The sequence below is a fragment of the Eubalaena glacialis genome, chromosome 4 (assembly GCF_028564815.1).
Source record: "Eubalaena glacialis isolate mEubGla1 chromosome 4, mEubGla1.1.hap2.+ XY, whole genome shotgun sequence".
Classification (NCBI taxonomy): domain Eukaryota; kingdom Metazoa; phylum Chordata; class Mammalia; order Artiodactyla; family Balaenidae; genus Eubalaena; species Eubalaena glacialis.
In genome coordinates this window covers 59,637,865-59,650,231 of record NC_083719.1, presented here as the reverse complement: position 1 = coordinate 59,650,231, position 12,367 = coordinate 59,637,865, and the positions used below count along the sequence as shown (strand labels likewise).

The 12,367-nt window shown below is 42.4% G+C and overlaps 2 protein-coding genes across 5 annotated transcripts in view; one reads left to right on the top strand and one right to left on the bottom strand.

Moving 5' to 3' along the window:
* POC5 (POC5 centriolar protein) overlaps nt 1-1,743 on the top strand; it is a 35,377-nt gene extending 33,634 nt beyond the window's left edge. For 3 of the 4 annotated variants that reach the window (XM_061187918.1, XM_061187919.1, XM_061187917.1), the window contains exon 12: nt 1,382-1,743. In XM_061187918.1, coding sequence (XP_061043901.1) covers nt 1,382-1,525 — 144 coding nt within the window. In that variant the 3' untranslated portion in view covers nt 1,526-1,743. The remainder of the gene's footprint in view (nt 1-1,381) is intronic. The other variant, XM_061187920.1, reaches the window with a different exon arrangement.
* Nucleotides 1,744-6,040: 4,297 nt separating this feature from the next.
* The window catches only part of ANKDD1B (ankyrin repeat and death domain containing 1B), a 57,461-nt gene continuing 51,134 nt past the window's right edge, over nt 6,041-12,367 (bottom strand). Inside the window, 3 exon segments of the mRNA XM_061188952.1 lie at nt 6,041-6,102; nt 7,067-7,193; nt 9,618-9,839. Coding sequence (XP_061044935.1) covers nt 6,041-6,102; nt 7,067-7,193; nt 9,618-9,839 — 411 coding nt within the window.

Below are 12,367 nucleotides of genomic sequence, written 5' to 3'. Positions count from 1 at the left end.
ATTGATTTTAAAAAAGAATGCCCTCTATATAAATTCTCAATGTTAAGCAACATTCCTGTCTGCTTAATATGTCAAAAAGATAAAAGGAATGTTTTTAAATCCTTTTCTTTTCTGAACACTAGATTGTTACTAGGTGATTAAGTCAAAAGAAGCTGGATTGATTGTTTAAATTTAGCTTCAGGTAAAGTGTGACCACAGTGAAGTGGCAGACTGAGATGGAGGTACCAAGTCCAAACTGAACACATCGAGGGTAGAGGATCATCTTAGCCTTCATAGGTTGGATAGCCTCTGAAAGTCCTTAGATGACTTCTCTACGTATTTTTGAAAATGTGAGATTAGGTATCAAAGATGAGAAGAAATTAACTCATTTCTATTTTTATCAGCACATATGATGTTTATAAAGGGATAGGGGGAGAGAGACTGTCCATTCATAAGGTAAGGGAGATATAAAGAGAGCACACATGTATTTATTTTTAATTCAGACAACCTGTGTTTTTGTACTGATTGGAATGATATTTTACAGAAGAAAAACCAAGGAACTAAAGACTTACAACCCGTTTCTGATATTTATCTCTCAAACTGCCCTTTGTTTATTTAGTATGTTCAATTACTCTTCAGTAATTGGGCACGAATTCAATAGCCATAAACTGCTTCCATTATTACCTACTTTGGATTGTGTAACAGGCACAGTGGCAGTCCTCTGTACTATTTTTATTTTTCATTTTATCCCAGGATCCTAAGAACTAGAACTACTAGAAACAGTTATTACTAATAAACCAGTCATCAGATTTCTGACACCTGAGCTCCATCTGCTGGATAATTGCTTGCTCCTAGTGCTGCTTCATCCTGTGCCATGTTTTGTAGATCATGATGCCAGTGGTACCACGAATCTGTTTCTACAGGTTCTCTTGCCCGTCATCCCTAAGGAGAAATAGCTCTTTTGTCAGGGTCAGATTAGGTGGTTAGCAACTAAAATTGCATCCTAGTTGCAAGAATCTCGCCCATTTGTAATGGTTATCCAGTTATTTATGTACAAAGAAACATTTATATAAAATACTTAAGAAAAGAGGTTATTTCTCCTTTTCTTTAAAGAGAAAACCTTATTAAAGCAGAATCTGACATGAGGATCTTTGTTTCAAGAGATTCCATTCATTTATTTTAAGCAAAAGCTGTATCGTAGAGCTTTTGAAATACACAGTGAATGTTTTGATGTAATATATATAATTTTACTTCAAGTATTTTAAAGATGACTTTTCTAAGTGGAAGACCCTAATAGGAATCTACATGTACTAATGTTTGTTGGGTTAAGTTATAGATAATGAAATGATATTTAGTATGTATAATTTTATGGAATTGTTGAAGCATATTTTTGCCTTTTCAGCAAACCATTCCGCAAGCTACTGCAGCAAAATATCCCCGGACCATTCACCCTGAAAGTAGTACCTCAGCTTCCAGATCTCTCGGAACCAGATCAACTCACACCCAGTCTCTCACAAGCATTCAGTCCATAAAAGTGGTTGACTAAAATGAATATGTTCCTATTGAGGTCGTTTAATTCTTCTGGCTTTACTAAGAATTAGAAGTCTTTAGTTTTTAAAATTTCATATTCTTAGAACATCATGGATACATCATGTTCATTTCCCCGAAATTACAAGAGACTTCTTCAAGCTGTACCATCCTTTGTAACTATATGTAGGATTATTTTAATGTGGTTTTTTATTTAAGCAATTAAGTAAAACTTTTTTAAATTAAAAAAGAAACTAGCCTTAATTTTTTTAATAGGTTCAACCTGTGACCAATTATATCATCAAAGTATATAAATCCTGTTTTTGCAGTGTTATTTCCAAAAGGCTAAATCATTTCCAATGTTACCAAGTAAACTTTGAGAGAGAACTTTACTAAAAAAAATTATTTAAACTAATAGAAAGTAAGGTATTTTTATTTGAAAATTAAAAAAATAAAAGCCCAGAGTAATATCTTATCACAAAGTTTTTTTGTGACTTTAATATATTAGTCCTCATTTTTCTGGGGCTCTAACAATTAAAAATAGGGGGGGAATAGCAATACCTATGAATAATTTTTAATGTTAAAGGGAAGAAATATTTTACTAGCACAATAACAGAGTTACAGAAACACCAAAAAGAAATTTCCTATTGGGACTTACCTAGCGGTCCAGTGGTTAAGACTTCTTCCAATGCAGGGGGTGTGGGTTCGACCCCTGGTCGGGGAGCTAAGATCCCACATGCCTCGTGGCCAAAAAACCAAAACAGAAAACAGAAGCAATATTGTAACAAATTCAAGAGACTTTAAAAACGGTCCACATCAAAAAAATCTTTAAAAAAAAAAAAAAAGAAATTTCCTGTTAGAATGATCCTATTTCAAATGTTCTTTCTTACCTTTTTGAAACTCTATAGCATTGAACCTTTTTTTGCTCTGAACATCCAAACATTGTCCTGTGATGGTACAGCCCTGGACAATTCAGCAAACCTTCCAGGCCTGGCAGAGACTTTTCAATGCCTGGCCGATAGGAAGAAACCATCTGGGCAAACAGATTTAGGAGAACAAGACCAGGCTTCTAATGCTTTTATTGCTGGCTGACTGGGTTATCTAGGGCCAGACACTTAATCTCAGGGTCCTCATCTGTGAAATAACGAGATCTACCTACCCTACCTATTTCCCAAAGTACTTATGGCTCACATAAAAATGAGTGGATTCTCAACCAGGGATTGAACCCTGGCCCTTGGCAGTGAGTGATGAGTCCTAACCACTGGACTGCCAGGAAATTCCCGAACCTGTAGGTTTGACTCCAGAGGGGGGTTGAATATAATTGTTGCCAGCACTTCATGGCTGCTCTTTACTGGTACTGGCCACTTGCCAGGTTCTGCTCCCTCAGGTCCCAGTCTCCCGAAAAGGAGAGTCATCTGGGACCTACCAGGCTGCACTGAATTGATCTGGTTGCTAAATTAGTTTTTTCTTTAAATTTAACCTTCAGTTTTGAGTCTCTTAGTTGGCTGATGCATCAAATGATTCTTTGGTTTTATAGGTTGCCTCCCAGTGATGCCAGATGGGATCAGCACAGCCCCAGGTGCTAGTTGCTAATGCCTATAAAATACCACCCTCCCCCGACAAAGGAGAATCATTTAAGAGTTCTTTGGACTTCATCTTGAAAAGTAGCCAAAGAATTCAAGTGACAGGCCATCCCAGAAAATCTTTTGCAGTTAGTGAAAGTAGGGTATAACTAAGAACATTCAGAATACTACACACACAGTTTAGGTGATCTTGGTATAGTGGTGGGACAGCAGTGGTTATAAAATGAAAGTAATTAACACGTACATGCTCTGTTGGGGGAGACTAAAGGGAAAGAGGTGTTCAGCCTAGAAAAACATTTCTCAGTGGATTTCCTACAGAAGCAATATTGTAACAAATTCAATAAAGACTTTAAAAATGGTCCACGTCAAAAAAAAAATCTTTAAAAAAAAAAAAAGAAATTTCCTGTTAGAATGATCCTATTTCAAATGTTCTTTCTTACCTTTTTGAAACTCTATAGCATTGAACCTTTTTTTGCTCTGAACATCCAAACATTGTCCTGTGATGGTACAGCCCTGGACAATTCAGCAAACCTTCACTGGATTTCCCAGTGAAGTCAATATGTCTTGGGTTTAACTTTGAAACAAATTAAAAAATCTAAAAACTGAAAAAAAAAAAAAAAAGTGGATTCTGAGGAACTTGTGAACAGCCTCAGTTTCCATATCTTTAACAGAAGTGGATGGTTTCAGCCTCTTTCAGGCTGAACATGACCTAGCCCTGTGCTCTATTGGAAATAGTTTTTCTGTTGCCTCATGTTGTAATAGGACATGAGAGAATCAATGTGAGACTGGCAAATATCCCATTTTCTTAAGGACACACCAAGGCTTTTTTGAACTATACAAGTATCTGGCTGTGTCTTAAAGAGTATTAGATCCTTCTTATGCAGCGCTTCTTTTGGGTTGTGGCCAGCTACCACTGGTGGCAGACAGCGCCTCTCGGGTTTCAATAAGCACAAATCAACAGCACCTCATCTCCTGCTGCCCGTACCATGGGCATGCTCCTCCCCAGAGCTTCCCGGTCCACTCAGAGAGTCGAGATACCGGCAGGCTCCACTCATATGCAGCCTGGAATTAACATCCCATTGGGGTAAACAGATCAATTCTTACTTTCTCCCCATATGAATTGTCCTGAGATGTACTAGTCCATTCTTGAGGTCAAATAATCAGTTGTTCCTGATACCAGGTGTTGGCCAATTTGGTAAATCACGCTGGTCTTGACTCTCCCTCCTTCCCCATCTCACTTCCTTTTTCCTTCACTCCTGCTTCCTTGGATCTACACTCCTGAAAACAGTTGCTCATAAACTTTGGTCTTGGGCTCTGCTTTTTAAGGAACTTACATGACAACTAGGAGTGGTGTTCAGTAAGCGGCTTCCCTGGTGGCGCAGTGGTTAAGAGTGCACCTGCCAATGCAGGGGACACGGGTTCGAGCTCTGGTGCGGGAAGATCCCACATGCCACGGAGCAACTAAGCCTGTGCGCCATAACTACTGAGCCTGCGCTCTAGAAGCCACCACAATGAGAAGCCCTCACACCACAACGAAGAGAACAGCCCCTGCTCGCCGCAACTAGAGAAAGCCCGTGTGCAGCAACGAAGACCCAATGCAGCCAGAAATAAATAAAATAAATTTAAATCACAGATCAATAGGTTTTTTTAAAAAAAAAAATATTGTAAGCATCTTTTAAAGCTTTATCTAAACTCTAGAAATTGTATATTGTCTACAGCACCAAGTAATTAGTGTTAGCCTAATTCAACTTAAATTCAACAATTAAAACACTTAAACAGTAAGAGTATGTATTCCTATTTGTTTATTATTGCATAAAGAGGTTACCCAGATTTTGAAGCAAGGTCAGTGGAAACGCCATACGGAAGAACAGGTGGGGACAATGCTTTTCACTAAATACCTTTCTAAAAACTTTTTATAATCATGTGAACATATTACCTGTTTTAAAATTAAGCTTACATTCACAATCAGCATGAGATGAAGATGTAGAACTATAAATTCATGACATAATAAATGGACTGACATTGCTCGTGATTTTGTTTCTGGGCTTATAGACTTAGAGTCAGAATTTGATAATGGAGAGCCTTAAATTATAATGAACAGGTGCACATAAGCTGATAGAAATTGATACTTGATTTCATATTTCAGAACTTCCTCAGATTACAAAAATAATGTGTGGTTAATATTTTAAAAAATATTGGAAAGTACCAAAAGTACAAAGATAATGAAAATCACCTGTAATTACATCACCAAGAGATTAAAAAACATTGGTGCATACACCTCTGGTCTCTTCTTAAGTGATATATTACACATAGGTGTTATTTAAAGCCAACAATCACTAAATTTCCAAAGCAAGTTTCTCTTATGAAATAGAAATAACCGTTAATCATTTCAATACTATGGATATGAGGTTAGGCATTTCACAGGCATTCTCCCTTCATCATCACCTCAGTATTATAGAAGAGATAGACCTTTCCCCCATCCTATAGAGAAGGAAACTAAAGATCTGAGAACTTGAATGTTAGCATGCCCAAAGGCTCACAGCTAATAAATGGCAAAACCATGATTCAAAACCATGTCTGTCTATTCTAAAACCCTGGGTTTTTTCATTTACCATAATGTTCCCACCATCATAATTTTTTAAAACATGATATACAAAATCCTAGGTTATTCTATCACTAGATATGTTATCACATATTATGTTGCATCAAATGACAGAAATGGGAAAATCATATACAACTTGCCTTAAGCAAAACCAAAAAAATTGACTTTTCAGTGGTTGGAAAGTGTAATACCATTTTTTCATCTGTTAGAGAATCCTGTCACTGCCATCTTCACAGTTGAAAGGAAAATCAATACTTCTGTTGGAAGAACTTTATGCCATTTCAAGAACTGAATTTAAGAGGACTGAATACTGAATGGAAAATCATTTAAATACAATTTCTTTAGGCATTTATGAAACTGCACATTTCTTGGGCCTTGAGTCAGTTTCTCTTTTAAACTGACGAGTCTTTTCTGGAAAAAATGAGATAACGTGATTAATAGCTAACATTTATTAAGCACTTGGCTACATGTCAGGCACCATTAATCCCACAACAGCCCTTTGACACAGACACTTTTCTAGTTAATAACTGAGAATGCCGGCAGAGTGAGTTCTGTACAGAACTTGCTCAAAATCACAGCCCATTATTTGTGGGGGTTCAGCTATAAGCTCGCACAGTCTCGCTCCGGAGTACATGCCCTCACCCACTGCAGTGGGCTGCCTCTCAGTCTTCCCTGAGAGTTCTTGTGGACACTCTTTCATAGAAATGAATAAGTTCAAAATTGAGGGAACAAACCCAGAGCTAGGAGGATGATGTCATGGAAGGTAGGCATAATCCATGCACTATTCCTCGTACCTACCACTGCTTGAAACTGAATATCGGATCCGTGATCTGATGTGCATTTATGTTCTCAGTTTCAGGTAAAACTACACCAGCGAAAATAATGGTGATACGTTTTCAAAGCATCTTCCCTGACAGTATGGTCTTTGGCAGAGTGATTTTTAGCAGTAATCCCAGCTGGCAAAGTAATTGCCTGTCTGCTCTTTTCTCTCAGCGCAGAAATAACTTTTTCAAACATACGAACTTGCGGAGTTCCCAAGAGAAACAGGCATGTTGAGCAAGACAGTTCTCAGCTGTAGAGCACTGTCCTGTAAGACGGTTTAGCACTCCTGCTCCCGTCCTCCCACCCGCACCGCTCCCGCACATACACGCACACACACAAAAGTGCTCCTACACTTTTCAAGCGCCCAGCAGGGGAATGACACTGAGAACCACCAGGCTAACAACGGGACCAGGGCTGATTAAGTCACCAAAGGAGAAGCTGTGTATTCTGACACCAAGCTGGGACTGCTGTGGCTCAGGGGACTACTTTTGCCGACCGTCCGCTACCATTTTAAGAGAGCGGGAGTTCCCATCTGTTGAAAACGGTAACTCACCAGCTAGTTCTGAGAAGCCCGCGCACACCAGCTCTTCGTACAGGTGCTTGACCAGCGTGGCCTGTGTCACCGGGGCCCCGTGCAGCCAGATGAGCAGAGCCCCGTGGCCGTGTTCACGGAAGCTCTCCTCCCCCGTGGCAAGCACAAAGGGCAGATGCTGACACCTCCTTACTGTGAACTCAGTTCTAACGCAAGTTCCATATGACTGTGGTTGCATGTTCATTCCTCCTCTGGCAGCTGTGAGATAAGAAGCCCAGCGGATGAAAGCCCTTCCAGTCGCCTCACTGGTACTTCTAGGGGGACCAGAGTTTGGAGTCTCTCAGCACTTGCCACGCACCTGCTGTGCTTAACACAGACAAAAGCTGAGGATGAGAGAGGGGAGGGACAATCTTAAAGAGATGTGGAGCTTTTCTTCAACGTTCAGGTGGTACTGCTAGAGGCTAGCACTTCTCAAACTTAAGATGCGCAATTCACCTGAGGGTCTTATTAGAGTGAAGATGCTGGTTCAGTCAGCCTGGGGTGAGGATCTGCAGGTGAGTAAGCTCCCAGGTCCTGCTGCTGCTGCCGCCCATGAACCACACCCTAAGCAGCCAGCATGCACCCACCTGCCGGTCCAGCTTCCAGGAAACTCCTCTGGTGGAAGTCTGCAACCCCCGGCCAGGCCAGGGCTCTTCACCGGGCAGATCTCACTAGACGCCTAACCCCTGAGAGGTGTTGGGGGAAGTGCTGGGATACGGAGATGGGAATCATGGTCACTCGCGGCTGGAGGTCACAGTTACAAACCCGTGCCAGGTTCCTAGCTCTACCAGATGCCGAGATGAGGAGGGCCTGAGCTCTGGGGAGGAAATCCGCTGCACAGACTGTTAGAGGGGCAGGCGTTTCAGGGAGAACAAACTATATGCATGAAGAATGTACTCCTAGGGACTTCCCTGGTGGTCCAGTGGTTAAGACTCTGCGCTCCCAGTGCAGGGGGCCTAGGTTCGATCCCTGGTCAGGGAACTAGATCCCACAAGCTGCAACTAAAGAGCCCACAAGCCACAATTAAATAGCCTGCACTCGGCCACAGAGATCCCGCACGCAGCAACAAAGACCCGGCACAGCCGAATAAATAAATTAATTTAAAAAAAAAATGTACTCCTAGGTGAATCCAGTTCCTTTCTTAAATCTGGCCGCTGCCAGACTAATTTTTCTTAAATACCATCATCAACGTGTCATTCCTTTGCTCAAAAGCCCACCAACTCCATTGTGCCAGTAGCATAACCCAGGGTTACAATGTAATTGGATTGTGAATGTTACTATTATCATGCCAACTAGATTATCAGTTCCATCAAACATGCACCATGGCTTACAGAGCTGATGTATGCTTCCCCTGGCACAGCTAAACACACTCTAGGCCTCCGTAATGTGTGAATGAAACACATCAAAACTCCCCTTATCCTGATGGCAAGTACTCTGAAAGCACACTACATTTCCAAATCAATTTTTTAGGTCAAGAGAAATTTCCAGAAGGCAACTCCATTTTCCTAAAGACTTCACAGAACACTATGTGCCTAATTAGCAACAAGGAGAAATCTTAACAATACAAAAGAAATCTTTTTAGAAACTGTAGTCAATATTCAACATTTTCAATGCATTATCTTCCATTTTTTCACATGAAAATGTATCCTTAGAATTAGCAATAAAAGTGTCATAATTTACTTGTGTGTGGTATAAGTAGCATGTGGCCTTGGGCTGTGGTTCTGCTATCCCCAATCCCCAGCAATCAATAATGCGATCACCCCCTGAGCATGGGACTCGTTCACATCTCATGACAGCCATGTAAGGACAGTGCTCTGAATAAAAAGTTTTGCCAAGAAAGGTCTTTGCTTCTTTGTTTTTAAAGCTAATTAGTTGATAATGCAAACAAGCTTTCTGTATTTCCTAGGTTTGGGTCAAATCTTAAAAAAGCAAAGCTAAGGACTCCGACCTCACTAATTCTGACTGCTGGAGTCTGGCTGAAATGATTCCATGGCTTGGAATCCTCTAACCAAGAGAGCCATGGGTCTCTATCCCACACGTCTCTCATGGGACACCTGGTCTCACCAAGGCCATGACCTACAAGAACCCCTTGCCCCAGGCCCGGTTTAAGGGATTCCTTCCTGGTGTGGAAGCCCTAAACAGTGAGCCTCTTGTTAGGGAATGAATCCGTTCACCCCAGGATGATCTCAAGGAACTCCAGAAATCAGGTGGCTTCCCAGTGACAAGCCAACTGTTAAATCCTTGCTTCCTTTGTGCCCAATTCAGTTGGGAACCTTAATTTCCTTCTAGGCTAAATGCCACCTTTTCAATAGGGCTCAATAAAAGTAATCATCCTTTGCAAACTTCAGTCTACTGCAGATTCCCATGAGTACTAGCAGTCTGCAAGGTTCCCAATCACCTCTGCGGTCCTAAGCTAACTGTCCCCACTCCTGGCCCCCTGCAGTCTGTTGCTTATCAAGAGCACTGGACACCCACTTAGAAGATGGGCACCAGTAAGGATGGCTCTTCCTAATACCGAATGCCTCCTGCCCACATCTCCTGGGCCATGCTGACCTGACCACTGCTCCTCAATGGCTCTGATCTGGGCGTCTGTAAAGTTCCACAAATGGGCCAGCCTTTGCCACTCGCTGGCCTTCAGCTGACGGTAAGCCAGGTGCCAGCGGAGACTGCAAATGTGCCTGGTCTCCTGACTGTGATCTTGCTTGAACGTCAGAGTAAAGCTGGTTGATGGGTCCTTGATGTTCTCACCATGCTCCTAGATTGAAGGTAATTGTATCAGATGATTTCAGACATTTTCTGCTGATTGCCTTATTTCAGAGTATATACGTATATATTTTTTCAGATGTAACCCACAGAGTGGTAACTGAGACTATGTTTTCAATATTAACTATAACTGGATCATTTTTTTGTCATCCAAGATAGAAACAAATGTCTGAAATAGAAAGCTGGAGTCTGGACTTCCCTGGTGGTGCAGTGGTTAAGAATCCGCCTGCCAATGCAGGGGACACGGGTTCGAGCCCTGGTCTGGGAAGATCCCACATGCCGCGGAGCAACTAAGCCCGTGGGCCACAATTACTGAGCCTACGCTCTAGAGCCCGTGAGCCACAACTATTGAGCCCACGTGCCTAGAGCTTGTGCTCCACAACAAGGAGAAGCCACCGCAATGAGAAGCCTGCAACCGCAACAAAGAGTAGCCCCCTCTCGCCGCAACTAGAGAAAGCCCCTGCACAGCAATGAAGATCCAATGCAGCCAATAAATTAATTAATTAATTTTAAAAAAAAAAGAAAGCTGGAGTCCGTCTGACACAGGAAATGTGAGGGATTTTGCCATGCTGTATCGCATGCCTCTATCCCAGCCTGCTTGCCACCCCAAAAGAAAACAGAGGGGGTATGTTGACTACAGAAATGTCACAACAACAAATGCATCTTTAAAGGCGTTACTTTCAACCATATCCCTTTTTCTTCTTTGGGGTGTTTGCTTTTCTCACATCAAAGTTTCAGTGGGGCCCAGATTGGATGTATTCTTGATAAGACCCCATGGCTGATCCCTCCATGCATCCTGCTCTCTGGCGACTGGGAGGAGAGCAAATGAGCATCCTAACTCTGGGGGCCGAGCAGTGGAGAACACAGGCTCCATATCATTTTGTATTACAGCCCTGCAGCCAGGCTCAGACCAGTAGCACCATGCCTGGATTGATTCTTGTTTTCTGATTTGTCAAAGATTCCTTTTGTCCCTTTTTAAGAATCCACCAAAAAACCCCACAAAAAACAAAAAACAAAAAAGAATCCACCAGAGTCCTATAGAATCCAACCAAAAAAACTGGAGAAAATCTCAAAGTGAAAGCAGGGGTCATGGTTTCCTATGGCTGCCCCTGTCATACACATGCCAGCAGGGCTCCAGACAAGCCTCCCTCTGGAGAGTGGGAATAAGGGACACGCAGGACACAGAGCTCACCAAGAGGTTTGGGACTTCCTATCTATTCTCCTTTCCTCTTTTACAGATAGTGAATTTTATCTTTATCTTTCATTTAAATAAAAGTGAGTCAGTGAAAGGTACTCTGAACGGCCATACAGGAGTCAATGCTGGGGCAGGAAGTGGACTAAAGGGATATGGGGACCTGGTTTTGGAACCCTATGAGAAGAACGTGGTGAGGTTGGTGCCCCAGCCACCAGCACGGGCCGGCCTGCACCCTCACAGCATCAGTGACCTCCTCTGGAAGGCCTACAGACTCCTGGGAAACTTGGCCAAGGAGAACAGCAAGACCGTTCTCTGGTATCTGGACTTTGTGAACAGAAGTTGGAATAGGAATGGGAGGAGTTAATTTCCCTTTATTTTTTCAGGGTCTTCTTCACCCCAGCCTTGCTCTACTCCCACAGTGCCTGGCCCCCAGGAAATCCTAAAAGAGGTAAAGCCGAGGGTGGGAGATCCAGAAACTTAGGAGCTGTGGGCACTGCCCTTTTTCCTTTTCTCCTCGTTCCATCTCCTGAAAATGTTAAATCCAAGAAGATTAAAACCCCAAACACCACCAGTTAAAGGGAAGAATACAAAATGCCTCTGCTTTCAACTCCACATTACAGCATTTTTACTTCTTTGAGAAACATGCCTGCTTTGTGCGTTCCAGGATTGGCCTGGGCAGTCCTTCAGGCTTCCACAGAAAGGGCCAGGGATTTGGAAAGCCCAGGTCTTTTTCAACAGTCAGTGGAAGCATTAATAACTTGTCTGCAAAGCACTGAACTATTTGCAGGAATAACATAAGCCAGAACTGGAGGAACTTAAAATAGCATAAGCCACGATTTTAGGAAGCTCCCATTTACCTCTGAACCATTGAATTTATTTTTTTAATATAAATTTATTTATTTTATTATTTATTTATTTATTTATTTTGGCTGCCTTGGGTCTCTTGTTGCTGCGCACGGGCTTTCTCTAGTTGCAGTGAGCAGGGGCTACTCTTCGTTGTGGTGCACGGGCTTCTCATTGCGGTGGCTTCTCTTGTTGCGGAGCACGGGCTCTAGGCACGCGGGCTTCAGTAGTTGTGGCACGCGGGCTCAGTAGTTGTGGCTCGCTGGCTCTCGAGTGCAGGCTCAGTAGTTGTGGCGCACGGGCTTAGTTGCTCCGAGGCATGTGGGATCTTCCCGGACCAGGGCTCGAACCCGTGTCCCCTGCATTGGCAGGCGGATTCTTTACCACTGCGCCACCAGGGAAGCCCTGAACCATTGAATTTAATGATGGATGATTAGGTGGTTAAGTAGATAGGTAAATGGATATGAAAGGGGAAATTCCAA